General features: G+C 35.6%; 1 protein-coding gene and 1 long non-coding RNA gene across 13 annotated transcripts in view; one reads left to right on the top strand and one right to left on the bottom strand.

Moving 5' to 3' along the window:
• The first annotated feature begins 2,901 nt into the window (after nt 1–2,901).
• On the top strand, nt 2,902–3,961 carry LOC131542229 (uncharacterized). The gene is made up of 4 exons (XR_009271685.1): nt 2,902–2,991; nt 3,206–3,234; nt 3,435–3,572; nt 3,822–3,961. It is a non-coding gene; the product is annotated as an uncharacterized LOC131542229 (long non-coding RNA).
• The window catches only part of rad18 (RAD18 E3 ubiquitin protein ligase), a 61,835-nt gene continuing 44,403 nt past the window's right edge, over nt 3,603–21,034 (bottom strand). For 3 of the 12 annotated variants that reach the window (XM_058778688.1, XM_058778689.1, XM_058778691.1), the window contains exons 13-14: nt 20,520–20,566; nt 3,609–3,910 (exon numbers count right to left, since the gene is read on the bottom strand). In XM_058778688.1, the coding sequence (XP_058634671.1) occupies nt 3,790–3,910; nt 20,520–20,566 (168 nt within the window). In that variant the 3' untranslated portion in view covers nt 3,609–3,789. Of the gene's footprint in view, nt 4,749–13,140; nt 16,306–20,519; nt 20,567–21,034 lie in introns of those variants that run through there. The other 9 variants (XM_058778690.1, XM_058778697.1, XM_058778700.1 and 6 more) reach the window with 7 other exon arrangements.

The raw sequence follows: 21,034 nt of genomic DNA, 5'->3' as shown, positions 1-21,034 counted from the left end.
TGGGGTCTCCAATGATGAATATGTAAAAATTATATATATTTATAAATTAACTTTTTATTTAACTCTGTTTTACCACAAAGTCATGCACCTTTCTAAAATGTGATGAGAATTAATTTTAATTATGTTTTTGTTTAGAGTCAGTCTGAACTCAGCAAAAACAAATGCATAACTAACTAAAAAAAATTAAAAGGCTAAAACATCTCTGCAACACTATAGGATAAGTGGTTTGGAGAATTTTACGTATTTATTTATTTATTTTTAAAGAAGAGTTTGTATCCCATAATTCTGGCTTCATACCAATCAATTCTGACTTCATTCTCAGAATTGTGAGTTTATATCACAATTCTAGATGGAAGGTCGAGATGGTCTGTGATTTGTGGGACTATTTCTTTTGCACAGTTCAGCAAAAACAAACAAAAGCCCATTAAAAGCATAAATTTAAGAGCTTACATTTTTAAATAGTATAAACCTGATTGACAAAGAAAAGAATATCAAAATAATTCATGAGATGTCTTTATGATTTTGCAAAAAAACAATAACTAATAAATAAACAAGCCCATCTGCAATGCCGTATGTTTGTTCTGTTGCTATGGAAAGCTGTGTGTGAGAGAGCAGTGTTTTCAGAAGGACTTGTGGGAGGGTCTGTGTGTGCACATCCCTTTTGGCTCTTGGCTCTGATGATAAGCCCCCTGCTTGCTTGAGTGCCTTTCCAAACCCAGAGACCGAGGTGTTATGACTATGGATGACAAGCACAGGAGCTTTCCAGCCTGAGACAGAGGAGCAGGGAGACATAGATAATAGAGGGTAAAGAGATACAAGACACGTGGGAAAGTGAAAGATGGTTGCAGTCAGAGAAGACAAAGATATAGAGCGATGAAGGAGGGGAAAGCTGGGAGAATAGCATTTTGTAGTAGAAAAAAAAAAAACAGCACAGGAATAATATTAGATAAGAATAAGCAAGTAGAGAACGGAGACAATGCCCATTGTCCTTATGTATGTACTTATTTTCTTTTCTGTAGGCAAGTATCTTTTGTATAGCTTCTGAAGGGCAGTACTAAATGAAAAAATATATATTTAAAGGTGACATATCATGAAAATTCAACTTTTTCCGTGTTTTGGTGCTATAATCGGGTCTCCGGTGCATGTGCCGACCCAGAAAACGTGAAAAAGATCAACCCATTACATTTTTTTGGTAAGCCTTTCTCTGCAAGCTTGTGAAAAAAAATGAGCTGCTCAGATTTCTCAGATTTTTATGTGTGAGCGCTTCAGATGTGTGCGCTCAGAAAACCGTATATCAGAAGTTTAAGCTAATATGGATTAAAAACACATGATTTCAGCACGATAGACATGATCATCACAAAACCATCCAGATGTTTTTAGCAGAGTATCCGAGGTATGATCTGTAAAGGCACAGCCCTATTCTGGAAACAGGGTGGGGAGCAGCAGCTCATTTGCATTTAAAGAGACATGCATGAAAACAGCTTGTTTCTGCTTCCACTCAAAATTGGCATTTTCAATTTCAAAATTGTTTCAAAAAACAATATTAAGAATCACACGTCAACTCTTTTATAAATGCAGCTATTATTTTGTCTTGCGAACTACATGTAAACATCTTTTATACATTTGTGAACAATAAGCAATTGTGAAGCAGCAGTTAGCCTGTCATACATCACTTACTGCCACTTTTTTCAACTGTATTTGCATTCTGTTTTCAATTACCTTATCGACCGCACACACAACCGCTCTTTATTACCTACGATCCCTTCTCCTCCATGTTGTTTTTCCTTAGACCTTGAGTAGATTGAATTATCTTGCCCCTACAGTGTACATTCAAACAAACACAAAATCAATTTAAAAGCAGCTTATGGTGAACACTTGACCAATGATTACAAATGACAGGCAAATTCAACATGTCACAACTGCCGTCCCCTAGAAAAGGAAAGAGGGTTACAATACTGTATAGGTAGAGAATCACTCTCAGAAATGCGGTAAGAAAAATGTCAAGGACAAGAGTGTCAGTTCAAAAGAAATGCACAAGAAATCAACTAGCAGAATGAACGAAAAGGGGCCTTGAACCATTACTGCTACATCTGCAGTGAGTCACCGTTACTGTATTTACCTTTTACATAAATGTGTGTCCAATGCAAAGAATTTCTGCTAATTCCATTAAAGGGTTACAAATGGTGCAGAGTTTTTTTGTTCCAGTCTCCTAAGCCTCTCACATTTACACCGCTTGAAATGTCATTTACTGACATTTATTTAAATGTTATTATAACCAGTGGTGGGCTTTCTTTGTTCTTAAATATTTTGCAAGAGCATATAGAGGTAAAATAAAATAGTGATTAAGTATTTTGCGGTCATCAATAACAAAGCTGCACATAAAACACCCTATGGTATTGAGCGTTGCCATAGGAACAAAAAATGTGGACAGCTTTGAGAAGTAGTTTAACATTTCTTCCAAGGACGTGAAAGCAGCATTATTTAAATTGCTGTTTACATATACGCAACATTAGCATGTCAAATTTATTTGTCATTCAAAAACTTGAAAAACTCTCAAGCTTGCAGCTTTACACATTTTATTAGCAATGTTTCAGTCATTTGGCTTTCCTCATGGCTTCTATTTTCTATTTAAAATAACTTTTCTATCAAAATAATATACATATGTTAATTTTCTTACACATAATCATAAATTTTACTGTACTGAAGTCTAGCTTCAAGCTTATAACTGACTGGTCTACGTTTTTTTTTTTAACACTCTGGTGCAGGGGTCACCAGACACGGTCCTGGAGGGCCAGTGTCCTGCAGAGTTTAGCTCCAAGCCTAATCAAACACACCTGAAGCAGCTAATCAATGTCTTACTAGGTATACTTAAAACTTCCAGGGAGGTGTGTTGAGGCAAGTTGGAGCTAAACTCTGCAGGACACAGGCACCTCCAGGATCAAGTTTGGTGACCCCTTCTCTAATGTGAAGTGCAGCTTTGGCTTTTCCAATGTAGATAAGTGTAATCTCACCTAAAGAATATTTTTAGTCATGTAATCATTAAGAAAATTGTGTACAGTGGAGCTCTGATGCAAGAAAGATGTGACAGGACTTACACGCTAATATTGTTTACAGTTTTCATGCATGCTTGAATTTGTTTATCTGCTTGGATGAGCATCAGAAATCTCGAGCACAGGAAAATCTCACTATTTATTACTCTTGACAGCACAATTGGGAACAGTTCAAAAGCAGGAGGTAAGAAGCATTTCATAACACTCTGAACACATAACAGCAGAGAGTCAAGGTTTTACAGACCCTGTTAGTCCTTGCTGGGAGATGCCCTCACTACAAACAAGTTTTTCTATTGATATCCACAAAAATACTGTAGATTTTTAACAGTTGTTTCTTCAAAAACAGAAAAAAAATTGACCAATCTGCTTCCTTTAATGCCACAGGATAGTTGCCAGTGAAGGATCGGGGACTGTGATCTCCTTTTCTTCCAGCTGACTAATGTAATAAGTCACTCATGAGCAAAGATGGCAGATTTCAAACCACATACTTCTGTGGAGTCCTGCATCAGTTGATCAACTACAGTTGAGTACACAAGTTCCATATGAAATAATGAATGAATTACACACATTCCATGAAACTTTTTTTTTTTTTTTCTGGTTTATTGGAGAAAACATTATAATGAAATGAAAAAAGAAAAAAAAAAACTATTGTACACAATACGCTGGAAAAGGAAATCACTTAGTTCAGACATTTAGACCACACATTAAGCTCAGAAAAACCTTGAAACTGATCCTCTTGTTACATAATGAATTGGGGATCTCTCTTCACAGGGTCTTCAAACATCTTCAGTATGGGAATGGAGATTCTCTCTGTAACAGGCTGCTCTGGACTTCTGGAGAGGATAACGCACTCGCCGTGTCTAGAGAGAGAATTTCACATTGAAATGGGTCCATTTGGCACTACAGCAAAGTACAGGTTAAATCGAGCATAAAGAGATAATCAAACAAAAGCGAGTGTTACAAAACAGCTGAGGTACTGATCTCTCTCCTGAATGGACTTTTACTGCATAATCATTATGAAGTTATGTTATACAAACTGCATCCATTTTTTCCCCAATGGAAGCCTTTTTATTATCACTTTTAAAACAGACACATGTAGGAAAAAACAACAGCACTAAGACTAATGATGATTAAATAATTCATATGAGCAGCAGCATGGTGTCCACAGAGATGGTGAAGCCTGCAAAATAATAATAATAACAATAATGCAATAGACTAAAGCCATTTCCTCTCCGGATCTCACACTCAGACAATCATTCACTGAGCCCCTCGTTAATTTAGCCAGTTTGTCTTCAATTTGTGTTTGGGTTCTTGTTTTGCTGTGAAGCGTGTCCTTGTAATACACATCTAAAATACAACACCCGCGCTACAACTTTTTGTATTTCTTTCTAAAATCAGTCAGACGTGTCTCTCCATTTCTCTGTCTGCTTGAATGCTTGAAATAGAGAAAATTGCATTATTCTGCTAAAGAAAATTAACACCATGAGTAAACTCTTTGCAGTTAAATATGATGTCTAAATCAATTTTAGAACACATTTTGTACACAACCCTGATAACACAAAAAAAGTAACTGCTTAAAATGTAGATACTTACGCTTATTTGGACACTATGACACGGCAGAAAAGTGAATAATATTAAATTTCCAATTTTTACACAAACTGTAGTGTTGACTGCATTCATTAAGCTCAGCCATGTTATCTAAGTAAAGAAAGAAAAAAAAAAAAAAACATTACAACCTTAACTCCAAAAATATTCTTTTGGTTTTACATGCATTGGATGCTTGGCAAGTGTTAATTCACATCACTGACTGCTGTTGCCGTAGGGCCTAACGGCCAGAAGCTCCTTCTGAGTCTGCAGACAAATGCCCTTTCACAAACAAAATCATGGATGAAGTCCAATTTCACAGTGTGACCAGTATTTCTAAGGACTGTAATTCCTCTGCTTTTCAAAGACATGCTTTTATCTTTTAGAGGGACTCGTCTGCATTCGTTTTCAAGTTGGTATGTGCAGTGTCTCAGTTACTGGAAATGCAGTTTCTTGGCCTATTTCTCTTTCCCTTTCTGGTTAGTATCATGTCTTGTCTGCACAATATCCTATTATTTTCCATAAGATCAGATCATCTTAGATAACAAATACTTTGAAAACTCAGAAACACTATTCTTTTTTTCCTATAACAGAACAAAGGAAATTTGAGGGGCACTTTAGAACCGATATTCAAATGTGGAGTAAAAGTGAAAACCAAAACATACTTGAATCCACACTTTGTTATCCAAACATGATTTCCTCCTTTAGCCAGAAACAATTTAATGCTGAAACTAGTTCAAAGTGAAATACAAAATGTGTAACAAATGCTATTCGCAAAATAAAAATCCACAAAAATCCAACTATCTTCAACAGGGGTCTGCAGCGATATTGCAAGGGGGCCCCATCAATTATCACTTTATTTGAACTCATTTTTTGGAGAATAAAAACAGAGGTTAAACATCTCCTTGCCCCTTCCACATTAAAATGACAAAAACATTACATTTTTACATACACACAAGTTTATAATATCAATTCTCATTTTAACGGCTGTGAAATTTAAGCAAAGTAATACGCAAATAATTAAACTAATTATTTAATCAATGTGTTATTGACCTTATGGCCGTACGAAGGATTATGCATGCTGCATTATAAAGATTTACAAAGGAAGTCAAATGTAAGATCTGATAGCCATGTGGCCACCTGATCAGAGTTTGCAGGCAGCATCCCAGCTCCAGTTCCCCTACTTCTCAACATACTCAAATATATAATCTAAATGATAAATTGGAATGGGTGGAAAGGTGAGGCAATCATCCAGAGATGATGGATACTGACTGAATTCAAACTGTGAAAGAGATGTCTTTTCTGGCAGATCACCCAGTGCTAAATGACAGATGAAGCAAACATCTCACGACCATGGGCTTCTGTAAGGGTCTAAGAGGCCTGAAACAGATGTTTCAGGCTAGCTAAAGACGCCATAAGGCAACCCCCAGGATAAGCTTAAGTAATCAGCAGAGAATGCTGAAAATGCATTGGTTCCTTTGCAGGTTCTGGCTTATGACTCTGGATTACTAGCAAGACATTTGCAACGGCTTATCCAAATATCCAATGATCCTAATATCTTCCAGATCAGCTCTTAACAAATGGAACAAATTGATTCGCCTCATCTGAAATGGAGGAGCTTTAAGATGGCTTCATAGCTTGAATACAATCCGATGCGTGACAAGGACCTTCACTGTCAAAAGGAACTGCAAATATGGACAGATTTCATATCAATGTACATACATAAATATCACAGCCACTGCTCTTCAGATAAGTATTACTCTGTAAGGGACGGAATAGTGCATAAAAAGTAATGAGAATGAATGCTGCATATGTCCACATTGAAGATTACAAAGTGCAATGTTGGTGGTAAGTGAAGGATGTGAAAAGTGATGGTACAATGTCACGTTGTACAAAATCATTTAGGTATGCATTACATGTTGAGATCTAAAGCGCAAGCAAGTTCATATGTGCATTCAAAATTGTATTTATTCCTATGATGGCAAAGTCTTTACAGTAGCTTTAGATCAATTTAATGCATCCTTGCAGAATAAAAGAAAAAAAGAAATGAGTGAAGGTTATGGAAGCCCATTTCTACCACTGAATAGAAAATAAAAAAAATGTAATTGCGAGTTTATATCTCACAATTCTGACTTCATAACTAGCAATTGCATGTTTATATCTCACAATTCTGACTTCATAACTAGCAATTGCATGTTTATATCTCACAATTCTGACTTCATAACTAGCAATTGCATGTTTATATCTCACAATTCTGACTTCATAACTAGCAATTGCATGTTTATATCTCACAATTCTGACTTTATTTCTCGCAATTTGACTTTATAACTCTAAACTAGGGGTGGGCGATATGCCAAAAATATAATATCACAATATTTTTAAGAAAAATCACGATTCACGATTTTATCACGATTCTTTGTCATGTTGGTTTTACTATTTTGCAAGTTGTCTGAGCATTACAGCCAAACTAATTTCCCTATTATAAAGACAAAACCTTTCAATATAACAAAAATATTAAAAAAAGAATGGCAGATATTTATTTTATCTTTTTATTAAAAATGAGAACAAAGATACACATTACAAATACACATACTATACATCACGCTAATGTTGTTAGCGCTACTCTGACGATTTTATCAGTAAACAACTTAAAAACTACATGACTTCTCACAAGCGAGATAACAACAACGGCGCTGTTCGTGATGAAAAGGAACTAAGTTTCACTATAACTAGAGACCTTGCTGCCTAACACTATTGAGAGTACTTACTAACTGTATTAACTGCATTAGTCTGTTATCAACGGCTCAATCCTCCGTTACTAGGTTTAAAATGACGTTTTGGAATTAGCAACAGAGGCGTTGGATGAGATGCGGAAGAAATAATCCTACTCACAATAACGATTTAAGTAGAAGTACCGGACGAATGCCTTGAAATATATCATCTGATCGATGTCTTGAGGTGTGGTAACCGTAGTATAAGCGGAATAATTTACTTCAATCTGTTGGATTATTAGAAAAATAATGTACACCTCGTGACCGCATCACCACCTCGGGTGTGCATTATTTTTCTAATAATCCAACGGCCCGTCGTCAATTATTCCTTGCATATTCACCGAACATATTAAATTGTGCTCAACCAGTCTATCAAGCAGAAGTGAAAAATTTGTGTTGGCCCAACAAGCCTTGCACCAAAAAACGCGTGTACGCATGCGCCTGAGAGAAACCGTTGGTGTAGCAAATTCAAATGTATGTGCGCGAGAGAGCAGAGCCGATGCTGAGGAGTGACAAAACATAATTTCCAGACGGATTTTCCATCATTAAAGTTATGGTGAGTACTGAACTTTGTCTTTATTAAGTCATGGCTAAGTTAAACAGAGTGCAGGTCTCAGTAATTTCAACATAAAAACAAAAAACGTGGGTATTACATTACATTACTGCCACTGATAAGTTAACGTAAGCCTAAGTCTGATAAGATTTGCTAAACTAATTAAACCGAGTTCCCGAATGTTTTACTTTAGGACAGAATATATTTGATATAACTTAAATTGTATTTTGCAGAATAACGGTGAATTCACACCTGTGCTCATGTCATGTTGGCGTTATAATAACCTAGTTTAGCTCTCTCGGTAGAGGTGTGAGATAGGCTATAATTCGCCGATATTATCGTAATTGCTGTTTTAACGATGTGGGATTTGACATTATGAGTAAAGTTATATCGCAAACACCAAACAAAACACACCTACAGAGTGCACGCATACATTATGTGATGAAGGTTAGACTAGTGCGAGTGTGCATTAGAGTGTCTTTTACTGCATGATTCAGTCTATTAAAATGCATTTAGAAGGATCACAAAATTCAAGATATGGGGGCAGAAAATGTAAATTTTTACATCATTTCAAATGGTTAATCAATATCACATGAAGAGTGACGTTTTTTTCTTCCACAAAGCAACATGATTACAAATGTGATATTGATTTTATACAGCAGTTCAATAAACAAGATGGTAATATTAAGGGACTTACGTTTTAGACACAATATTGGCTGTTTTTGCTCTATTCCGCCAACAAAAATAATTACAATTTGCAACATGTCGGTGTTTCGTTCCTGAATGAATCAACCATTTAAATGATTCGGTTCAATCGCAATGACTCACTTATTAACGGTGACTGCCACCTACTGGCGGTTTTAATTTCACATTTAAAAGTATTTTTTTCATTTTTTAAATAATTCCAAATATCAGTATTCAACGTTTTAATGTTTAAAATATCAAAACATTATTTATGCAGTTGTTACTGTAGCTTAAATGGTTGATGTCCTGCATTAAACAGTTTGTAAATGTTTCTAAATGCCACTTCAGATGCAGCTTGCGTTTCCGCTGCATTGCAAAGATGCATTTTGTTGATACTGGTTTAATTTGCTTGGTAACAGCCCAAATGTCTTATTCTAATTGACTACTAAAATGTAAGAATTTGACTCAAACGATGATGCACATTTTTAGAAAAATGGCTTTATGAAGGTAAAAATGCCCATAAAAGGTCAAACTCAATTTAAACATATTGGAAGAGATTTCTATGACTGCTGTGAACTGACCACCACACAGAACATGCCGTATATCAAAACCTTAGGAGTCCATCCACGGTAGTCCTTAAAATGTCAGCACAAAAACACACTCAGCAAAATATCGTCCGTCTAATTATTGTTATTGATAAAATCCCATAAAATATTGAGATATCATTTTTGTCAATATCGCACACCTCTCTTGGTTACCTAAAGTTACTATTTATTGAACTAATTTATTTTTATTTCACATTATGATTATTATATTAAATGTATGAGACACAAGGAAAACATTTCTTCTGTAACAATTTTTTTTGTTCCCCTCAGTGTAACCCACCATTGCTAGGTCTGAGCTTACGAGGCACCATTTAGTCAGGAGTCAGAAGTGTAAAAAAGGAACCACTATGAATTTCACAGTAAGTATTTAACTCAGTTCTTATTGAATATGTTAATTCCATATTAGTGTCAAATACTATGAGCTCTTAGATGTAATTTGTTTGACGTGGCTGTGTGTAATGCAGGCTGCATATGTTATTGAAGTTATTTGTAGTAGGGATGCACGATATTTATAAAAATGCTTGCGTTTGCAGCGCACACCTCTTATCAGAAAAGGTTAAATAAAGTATTGTCTTTTGTTGTTATGGATTATGGTTTGTGTTACGTGTCTAAAGATTTCTTATGCATCTCACAACTATGAAATAATGTCTGTGTGCATGTGTGTAAAACAACAAACTGACGATGTATATGCTTAATCATCTGTAATTGTTGTGATTGATATAGTGGCTGGACTTTCTAAGAACTCAGTAAGAAAGAATAATCAAATACAGAAAGTTCAAAATTAATTTCTGGAATTTTTATTTCTAGAAACTATTCACATCTTCCTTTAAATGTACTGTATGTAAAGTATTGCAAACTTAACTTACATAATTTACAGGATGTATATACTTTAAAATAACTATTTGGCCATGATACATACATCTTCAAATAATATATCCATCACATTGAATGTTTAACTTACTTTTTGTATTTTGGCCCATGCAGTTCACTCTCACATAACGTTAGCTGTAAAAATAGCCTGATGAAGTTGAAATATATATGTACATCTTCATGACTAGATAGACACAGGTGAGTTTCTCTTTACTACTCGTTAGGCATTCTCTAACGTGTCACTCAATCGGAGATAACGTTAATCCTGTCAGATCGTCCATCCATGAGCAGAGGGTCGGCCAATCTGACTTTGTCCGTTAAAGTTAACTTATTTAAATAACAATAGCGGTCCTGCACAGTGAAAAATCTTTTTGAAAAATCAGATTTTCTCCAGCCATTGTTAAAAAAAACAAGGTAAACAAACTTCATAGCTAGCGTTAGTGAAGCGGTCAGTGGAATCTTTCTGCCTCCACCTAAGCCCCGCCCACAGAAAAACGTCACAATGTTTACTAACAGAAAAAGGGTCTATTAGTCTTTAATTTATTCTGTGTTGATTATGTTTTAAACAAGCTAATTTTAAAGATTTTTTTCGTTTGTGCAAAGTGTACTGTTAGCAACAGCACCTCAAGTAGCACTGAGACTAAAGATGTGTGAAGAGAACAATGTAATTATTGCCTAAACATCCTCCTCATAATCCATCATTTGTATTTAAATAAATGACTGAATGCCACGTTGCTCCGTCTTGTTTAGGTTGCTTGATTGATTTTTATGTTCTCGGCTACGGTGGTGTAACAGCTTACTTCCAGTCAACGTAGCCGTTCCCATTCGCAGCTGTTGCTTAAAGTCCCTATATAACTTCCTCATCCTCATGCACTAAAAAGGTTGAATAGATGCATTTCTTTATGCATGAAATATTTGAATATAAATTTGTTGTTAATGAGTTGTTAATTGCAGATAAACCATAGTTCTGTTAAATCATTTATGTTACTAAGTATTGTGGTGCCTTACACAAAAAATAAAAACATTTGAAGAGTCAGGACTGATGTTTGCTATTATACCGTATTGACCCGAATATAAGACAATGTTTTTTTCTTAGAAATACATCTGAAAAAACGCAGTCGTCTTATATTCGGGGTCTAGACTTCGACGTCAATAATACACCCACAACAATAGGTGGCGCCAAAAACGCATAAAACAAGTGTGCCATGAAATATGTAATGTAATGCGTGTTGTAAAGATCGCGAGTGAAAAAAAAAAAAAAAAAAAAAGCTTTCAATGGCACGTGTCATGACTCATGTTAGCCTGATGGGAACAAACTTCCTCTGAAAGTGATTTTAAAACAAAGACAGTACCCAGATTTGAAGACTGCAATAAGATTTCACTTCTACTGTTAATAAAATTTTGGTAGGCTACTATGAGATGGATAGCCTAAATGTTATATAATTCAGATGGGCTACCTGTTATTTTTATGGTATATCAAAAAGTGTATATTTTTCAGTGTCATTGTTGGTACATTTTACCAGTATTTACCATACTTTCAAAACAAAAATTAAAATAGGAAAAATATGCAATATGAAAATATTTTTTTACAGAGAGGGAAAAAAAAAAAAGATTTGTTTTCATCTGGAAAAAGGGGGGTCGTCTTATAATCAGGGTCGTCTTATATTCGGGTCAATACGGTAGTTAGGCCAGAGCTACTAAAATATCAGTTTCATCAGTGCATCTTAGATTTTGTATTCTCCTAGGTGCACAAACTGCAGATTATATGAAAATTATAATATAAAAATGTGAATTTATTGGTTATCGGTATCGGCCATGAGAATGACTTAATTATCGGTTATCGTATCGGTTAAAAGTTTTCATATCATGCATCCCTAATATGTAGACTTATATTGACATTGCTATTTTATGTTTTTTTTACAGAGCCATTGGAGAACCACACAACTGCAATGACAACTGGAATAGTAAGCATCAGCAGTTGCACTTCAAGAGCCCTGTCAAGTGTGCTAAATGTCTCCGTTGTCCTGGAAGAGGAGGTGGTGCTTCACAACTTAGGAGACTTTGTAAATGTATTTATTGTACTCTTTGGATTATTGTGTGCACTCAACATGGCGTACAACAAGGATTTACAGTAAAAGGTTAGTTTACCAAAAATTTAAATTGTCATTAATTACTCACCCTCACGTCGTACCCAAACCCGTTAAGACCTTCAGTCATCTTCAGAACACATATTAAGATATTTATTAAGACATCATTAAAGTATTCCGTGTGAGTCCAGTGGTTTAACCTAAATTTTATGAAGCAACGCAAGAGTTTTGTTTGCAGACGAAAACAAAAAACAATTTACTATATTTACAAAATAATATCCAAAGTATGGTGGTGCTTCCTCTATTGGGTTGCAGATAAATGTTTTAGTAAATAAGGTGGTTATTTATTTATTTATTTTTGCGCAAACAAAGCACTCGTGTTGGTTCCTAAAATTGAGGTTTAAACCACTGGAGTCACGTTGATTACTCTACTGTTCTGGACCTTGAATGTGTATGTATGCAGCTCATAGCTTTCTTTGGAGGAACTGAAAGCTCTCAGATCTCATCAAAAATATCTTAATTTGTGTTCTGAAGATGAACAAAGGTCTTACAGATGTGGAATGACATGAGGGTAATTAATGACAGAATTTAAATTTTTTTAGGTGAACTAACCCTAAAAAGTTCAAAGTACCTCTTATGATTATTTTATTTTATAGCAAACATTTTAAGTGTAAGTTTCATGAGCTCAGAGTACCTTTTGTGAGAATGGTAATATTCAGGTGCCAGTACACTAAACACTGAAGTAACCTCAGATAAATTATTACATTTTATGGTGTTTTTGATATTTTTGCATGTTTGTGAATTTATTAATGTTTAAAGTGCAATTCATCAGCTTTGTGTATCTTATGAGAATTAAAATGCATGATTTAAGGTTTACTGTGTAGAAAATTTCAATGTATTTATCATTACAAGGTATTTTTACAATATTGTTGTAGATTTTATTAAAAATTTATTAAAATGTGTCCGTGTTCAGTGTATCATCATTTAATGTTTTTTTTATTATTATTTTTTTTTTAATCATTTTCTTTTGGGACAACGAGGAATAAACAATTCAGTAAGGTTGGTTTAGCAATATAAATTAGCCAATATACATTTTTAGATTAGGTAAAACAAAAAATATATGCTACTACTATTTAAAATATTTAATTGGGCCAATAACATGGTTTGGTAGATTTAATGTTTTTCCAATTGGCTCAACATTTCTCATTGAGCCAATGTTAACAGACTGTTGCCACAATTGAAAAAATTCAATTGGGCCAATGGAAAAATTTAGATGTAATCAGTCACTAGAAAAATTTGAGTTTGGGAGGTCTGAAATTTTTTACAGTGTATCACTCAATTCTGAGAGAAAAAAAATACAAACTGCGATCTCGCAATTCTGACTTCATAACTTGCAATTTTGACATTATTTTTCACAATTTTACTTTATAACTCGCAATTGCGAGTTTATTTCACTCAATTCTGAGAAACCCCCATTTGCAAGAAAAAGTCTGGGCTGTGACAAAAAGTCGCAATTACCTTTTTTTAAAATTTTTTTATTTAATGTTGGAAACAGCTTCCATAGATGGTGCCAATACATGATTGTGTAACTAAATGCATATTATGCCTTTTTAAAGGCCAGGCTTAAAATACAACGCAATATGGTTCCAGTTCCAATTTTTCTACTCACCAAGGGGGTCCCTTGGCCTGAAAAAAGGTTGAAGACCCCTGAGCTATGGAAATCGGCTCTGCTGCACATTGAGAGGAGAATATGTGTGGGATTTGGTGCTAGTCAAATAAACCAGCACTGTTTTCCTTCCACATGCTTCCTCTCCCTTCTTTATGCCTTTGAAGAGATTTATTGTATAACAATTAAGCAGGAGCTGAAGGCCTGCAGATAAGCCTTCTAAGAGCCATAGAAGAATATTTTATTCATAGGAAATATTTGATCCATATGCTTAATGAGAAAAACACAAACAAATCAGCCCTTTCAGTCCCATGGTTCATAAATCACACAAAGTGCTGGAGAAACAATGAGTGACACTGAGCGCTTGCTTATGGCTCCCAAAGCAGCCAGTTCAAAAGGAGAACGAATGACATCGCCTGGGACACAAAGGCAGCCGTATGTCTTGATGAAGGTTTAACCAGAGATTGAGTGGAGGGATTTTTCTGTTTCATAAACAATGAGGAGGGCGTTAAAAGGCTAATCTATTCTGGAAATGCATAAAATCTTTGAACATTCCTGTGTTTGGGAACAGGCTGTAAGAAACCGCTATGACATAACATTTCACTTCCAAGAGAAAATTGAAACCTTGATGAGCAAGTCTTTCATACTAGCTTCAAAGTTTAAGCTAGATTCTTACATTTTGATGGAAGGAAAAATAGGTTATTTATTGTAAGAATATGCTACAGGTTATAATTAATCAATTCTGACTAAGGATCATCAAGTTACATAGATATACTGTATATTAGCTAATTATTAAACCATTTTGACATTTCCCATTTGTATCAGTGTCAAAATCTACCTTAAAACCCTGAGAATTTTTCTGTCGTCAAATATTTTAGGTAAACAGCAAGTAAATTAATTCATGCTATCTGAATAACTACATTCAACATTCACAAACCTGCATAGGTCAACTGCTTATTCGGCCCAAATCTGAAAACAGTATGTCAAAGGTGACCAAATCACATTATTTACAGAAGATTTTCTAAGCATGCATTTTGGAATAATATTGGCCAAAATATCTCAAATAAATCTAATCTGACTGGTTTGAACGGGTTTCAGATGCCATTTTATGAAGAATTTTATTATCGCCAGTGCAACACATATTTTCGGTACTTAGTAGAAGTATGTGAAATGGGATACAGCCCTGGTCTACTTCAGTAAGATGACAGAGTGGTGAGAATTCACTTCACCAGTAAGATGACAGTTCTGTTCTGGCTGAGACAGGAACGTTTCTGAAAGAGACTCCGGAACATTAATCAAGCACCATTTTTGCTATTGCTTATGTCAGGCACTGATCAGATTGATATCAGTTCAAAAGTCTGTGACATGCATGTTTGAAATGCGAGTTCTTTTTTAATGTTACTGGAACAGCTATACAGTATTTGTCCACACTCAGTACAAAAACAAGCCAAAGTGTTAATGTGTTCATTTAACTATGACTAGATATGTAAAATGGACATACTGCATGTAATTAACTTTTCTAAAGTACCTCATCTCAACCAAAATAGGGCAAACCTCATGATTATGAAAGAGAACATCAGATAAAAGCCTTTCAAATATTCTTGTTCCCTGTAAACAAGCGTTTTTTAAATTTATTTATGACATGCATGTTGATAAGCTTCACAACCAGAATGATCTCCAGTACAAATTTTATATTTATCAAACTTATGTATAATTGGATTTTAAATAAAAATGTTGCTTTTAAATGTCCTCCATTTCGTTCATTAAAAAATAAATAAATATCAAAACCTGACTATTACAGTACAAAGTTCTGACAGCATCTCTCACCATAACCAACGCATGTGGTCAGATGTTGGTTAAATTCCAGTACAAAAGTCTGCCAAGCCTTTGTAAATGATAATCATAAGAAAACTGGATTTAAAAGACAAACTACGATTTACTGACATTTCATTAGGTGACGTATATATGGATTAATGCTAATAGAGATTCTTTAAATCCAAGAGCACTGGTTTCAATAATTAGGCTGGAGAATTTCTTTCAACAGATTTTTTTTTTATCTCATCATGACAGCAGAGTCTTAATATCACATCTGACATAATACTATCCCACAAGTAAAATTTTCCATACCACATTTATAAAGCTTGAGGTGGATCCTCAAGGCGGACTCTACAGTAACGGGTGGGAATATCTTGTCTCTAGACAAAAACTGAAATGGAAAGAGAGCAGCTACTGCCTGAGAGTCTTATCCCCCAGTGAGTGGCTCATAGTGGGGGGCACTACTCTATCAAAGAAGAGCAATCCTTCGCTGAAAGAAGGCCTTACACACTCCAGATGTGCTGGAACTATAGGGATACAACGCATGCCAACAACAACTCGCTAGACTCTAAGCCTTCATTAGATGACTGTGGATGCAGGGATCTTTGTGGGACAACATCCTGTCAAAGAATAGACCGCATGTTTATTGCTGAAAGTAGCAAAAAAATTAACATGGGAAAATCAGTACTGGATAACAGAAATGACTGCAACTACAGCCGATGCAGAATATTCATCAAGAACATGAGACATGATATTGTCCACTGTTAACATTAACCAACAGACCAACTTGCATTACAGCTATACTGTAAATTCTATGAACGATTACATTTGAAATAATTTTCCTTTTTCAATATATTTTATTAATTCCTGTGATGGCAAACTGAATTCACAGCAGCCATTACTTCAGTCTTCAATTTCATATGATCCATCAGAGTTCACTATAATATGCTGATTTGGTGCTCAAGAAACATTTCTTGGAATGAACCTAAAACGAACAGCATTTAAACAAATCTTTTGTAACATTATAAATGTCTTAACCATCACTTTTGAACAATGTAATTCATCTTTGCTGAATAAAAGTATATGCCACACTATCCAAAAAGAAAAATGAAGGAAAAAAAAAAAAGTACTGCTGTCAAATGATTAATTGCATCCAAAATAAAAGCTTCTGTTTACATAATGTGTGTATTCTGTGTGTGTGTGTGTGTGTATATATATATATATATATATATATATATATACACACACACATACATACACACACACACACACACAGTATCTCACAGAAGTGAGTACACCCCTCACATTTTTTAAATATTTTATTATATCTTTTCATGTGACAACACTGAAGAAATTACACTTTGCTACAATGTAAAGTAGTGAGTGTACAGCTTGTATAACAGTGTAAATTTGCTGTCCCCTCAAAATAACTCAACACACAGCCATTAATGTATAAACCGCTGGCCACAAAATTGAAAATGTCCAAATTGGGCCCAATTAGCCATTTTCTCTCCCCGGTGTCATGTGACTTGTTAGTGTTCCAAGGTCTCAGGTGTGAATGGGGAGCAGGTGTGTTAAATTTGGTGTTATCGCTCTCACTCTCTCATACTGGTCACTGGAAGTTCAACATGGCACCTCATGGTAAAGAACTCTCTGAGGATCTGAAAAAAAGAATTGTTGCTCTACATAAAGATGGCGTAGGCTATAAGAAGATTGCCAAGACCCTGAAACTGAGCTGCAGCACGGTGGCCAAGACCATACAGCAGTTTAACAGGACAGGTTCCACTCAGAACAGGCCTTGCCATGGTCGACCAAAGAAGTTGAGTGCACGTGCTCAACGTCATATCCAGAGGTTGTGTTTGGGAAATAGACGTATGAGTGCTGCCAGCATTGCTGCAGAGGTTGAAGGGGTGGGGGGTCATCCTGTCAGTGCTCAGACCATACGCAGCACACTGCATCAAATTGGTCTGCATGGCTGTCGTCCCAGAAGGAAGCCTTTTCTAAAGATGATGCTCAAGAAAGCCCGCAAACAGTTTGCTGAAGACAAACAGACTAAGGACATGGATTACTGGGGCCATGTCCTCTGGTCTGATGAAACCAAGATAAACGTATTTGGTTCAGATGGTGTCAAGCGTGTGTGGTGGCAACCATGTGAGGAGTACAAAGACAAGTGTGTCTTGCCTACAGTCAAGCATGGTGGTGGGAGTGTCATGGTCTGGGGCTGCATGAGTGCTGCCAGCACTGGGGAGTAGGGTTGTGCCGATAGACCAGTGGTTCTCAACCCGCGGGCCGCATGCGGCCCGTCACGAATTGAAATGCGGCCCACCATGCTGAATCAGGGCCGGCGCCAAGGTGGGGCATTCGCGGGCCGTGCCGAACGTGATCGATTTCGTAAACGAAAGTGAAACTGATAAAACAGCGCAAGGTGGGGCATTCGCGGGCCATGCTGAACTTGATCGATTTCGAAAGCGAAAGTGAAACCGGTAAAACAGCACACATAAAGCGATTGCACGCATTAGCAACTGTACGCGATCACGGATTGCAAAAAGAAACACCCATACGCTACTACGCAGCAATCATCCTTAATTACAGAAATGTGGCAAAACATCTCTCGAGAGAACCTCAGATTATTCAATTCGAAAGTGCTTTCCATATTTGGATCAAGGCTACATTTCTGCAATGTCGCGTGTCAAGTCACGATTCCGTGCGCAGCTTCATTGTGCTGTTACTCCTTTCGAGCAGAATTTCACAAAATTGGTCAGCTCCCGACAGCATCAGGTGTTTTATCAATGGTGAGTAGAATTATTTATTTCTTTCAATAAATATAATCATTTAGATACCATAATATTTAGGCTATAAATAATATTATAAATCTGGTTTGTTTGTATTGATGACGTAATATGTAAATGACATGCGTGCGGCCCGTGAGACTTGCACTTGGACCATAGTGCGGCCCGGTGGAAAAAAAGGTTGAGAACCACTGCGATAGACGATTGTATCGTGTATCGATGATAGTCAGAGATATCGCCTGTGGATGATGCCTTTGACGATAGCAAGACGATTATTATTATTAGTATTAGGTTAGTAATACTATCTAATCAATATTAGGGTTTAATTGTTACATTATATTTCTTTTTCCGCGTTTTTACAGTGTTTTACATTATAACAACCAATCACACGATTATGCTAAGTTTATGAATGCAATGGCCAATCAGAGGCGTTCAGATGAGCCAACGCTAGGACAGCGGTTCTCTCATCATAAACAACAAAGTGCAGATGTATGTGCGATGAAAGTATAAGAGATTTATTCATCATACAGTGTAGATTCACTGATTATAGTGAATATAATCACGGGAGTGTTTTTAAAGTGCATAAACTCGCGCTAGGCCGAGCTTGTGATTATGTTCTTTGGTAATGTAAAGTTCTTTGCTTGTTTTCTGTAGCTGCTTTTTGAATAATTGAGGAAATGTAAGCATTATAATTAGTAACTTACGATGTTTCTATTAACTTATGTTAAATACAAATTCAGTCATATATAGTCTTACGCTGGAGTTGGTTCACTTTCTGGCAATGAAACTAAGTAAATAAATAAATAAATTAGCACGATAATATCGTGCATCGGCAATCTCACAGGCTGATGACAGGACGATATGAAAATTGAGCATATCGCCCAACACTACTGGGGAGCTACAGTTCATGAATGCCATCATGTACTGTGACATACTGAAGCAGAGCATGATCCCCTCCCTTCGGAGACTGGGCCGCAGGGCAGTATTCCAACATGATAACAACCCAAAACACACCTCCAAGATGACCACTGCCTTGCTAAAGAAGCTGAGGGTAAAGGTGATGGACTGGCCAAGCATGTCTCCAGACCTAAACCCTGTTGAGCATCTGTGGGGCATCCTCAAACGGAAGGTGGAGGAGCGCAACGTCTCTAACATACACCAGCTCCGTGATGTCGTCATGGAGGAGTGGAAGAGGACTCCAGTGGCAACCTGTGAAGCTCTGGTGAACTCCATGCCCAAGAGGGTTAAGGCAGTGCTGGATAATAATGGTGGCCACACAAAATATTGATACTTTGGGCCCAATTTGGACATTTTCACTTTGGGGTGTACTCACTTTTGTGGCCAGCGGTTTAGACATTAATGGCTGTGTGTTGAGTTATTTTGAGGGGACAGCAAATTTACACTGTTATACAAGCTGTACACTCACTACTTTACATCGTAGAAAAGTGTAATTTCTTCAGTGTTGTCACATGAAAAGACATAAAATATTTACAAAAATGTGTTATGTTTATATATTACCGTATTGACCCGAATATAAGACGACCTTGATTATAAGACTTATATGATTATAAAAACATTGTCTTATATTCGGGTCAATACGGTAAGTATATTTATATATATATAATATAAAATATAAGAATATAAATATATAAATGTATATACACATGTAAATATTTTCCAAATATATACTGTATGTGTGTATATTTATATATGCATAATATACACAGTATTCACACATGTAAACAAAAACTTATTTTGGATGCAATTAATCGTTTGTCAGCACTAAAAAATATATATATATATATTTGAAGAGAAATGAATGGAAATGACATGCAAAGATGAATTGTGAATTAAATTAACAGTCATGAATCATTCAAACAAACTGAATCAAAGAAAATACAAAATTAAATAAAAGCAACTTTACAAACATGACTATAACTGTTAATGATGAGTGTCATATGATTTTAGATTTAACATTTTGTAATTGTGTAATTGTGTATGATGTTTGAAATGTGTCATTTTGTTGCATGTGAAGAGCTACTTACTTGAGTAGCTGCTGCCATTTCTTCAACAGAAAATATCTGAGATGGAGCTGAAGTAAACAAAGAGAAAAAAAAAACACTGTTAATGTTTAATATGTAATATTTAAAATATTTGTAAAAATTCAGCATGGGCCATCTCTGCCATTATAAACAATTTATAAAAAGAAAAAAAAAAAAGTGTCAAATACATTAACAAACTCGTCGCCTTGGTGAGAAATATATTTTTGTGATTATGTTACAAAGATTTAATGTGGCATAATGTGTTTCTCAAGTCACCTCGGAGGTAATACTGCATTGTAGATGTTGCAGGAAATCTGAGAAACCAGTAAGGAATAATTAATAGAATCTACAGGTGCTGGTCATATAATTAGAATATCATCAAAAAGTTGATTTATTTCACTAATTCCATTCAAAAAGTGAAAGTTGTATATTATATTCATTCATTACACACAGACTGATATATTTCAAATGTTTATTTCTTTTAATTATGATGATTAGAGCTTACAGCTCATGAAAGT

This window comes from Onychostoma macrolepis, chromosome 06 (assembly GCF_012432095.1).
Source record: "Onychostoma macrolepis isolate SWU-2019 chromosome 06, ASM1243209v1, whole genome shotgun sequence".
NCBI classification, from domain to species: domain Eukaryota; kingdom Metazoa; phylum Chordata; class Actinopteri; order Cypriniformes; family Cyprinidae; genus Onychostoma; species Onychostoma macrolepis.
Note: the sequence above shows the minus strand (reverse complement) of the source record. Positions and strands in the feature narration are given on the sequence as shown.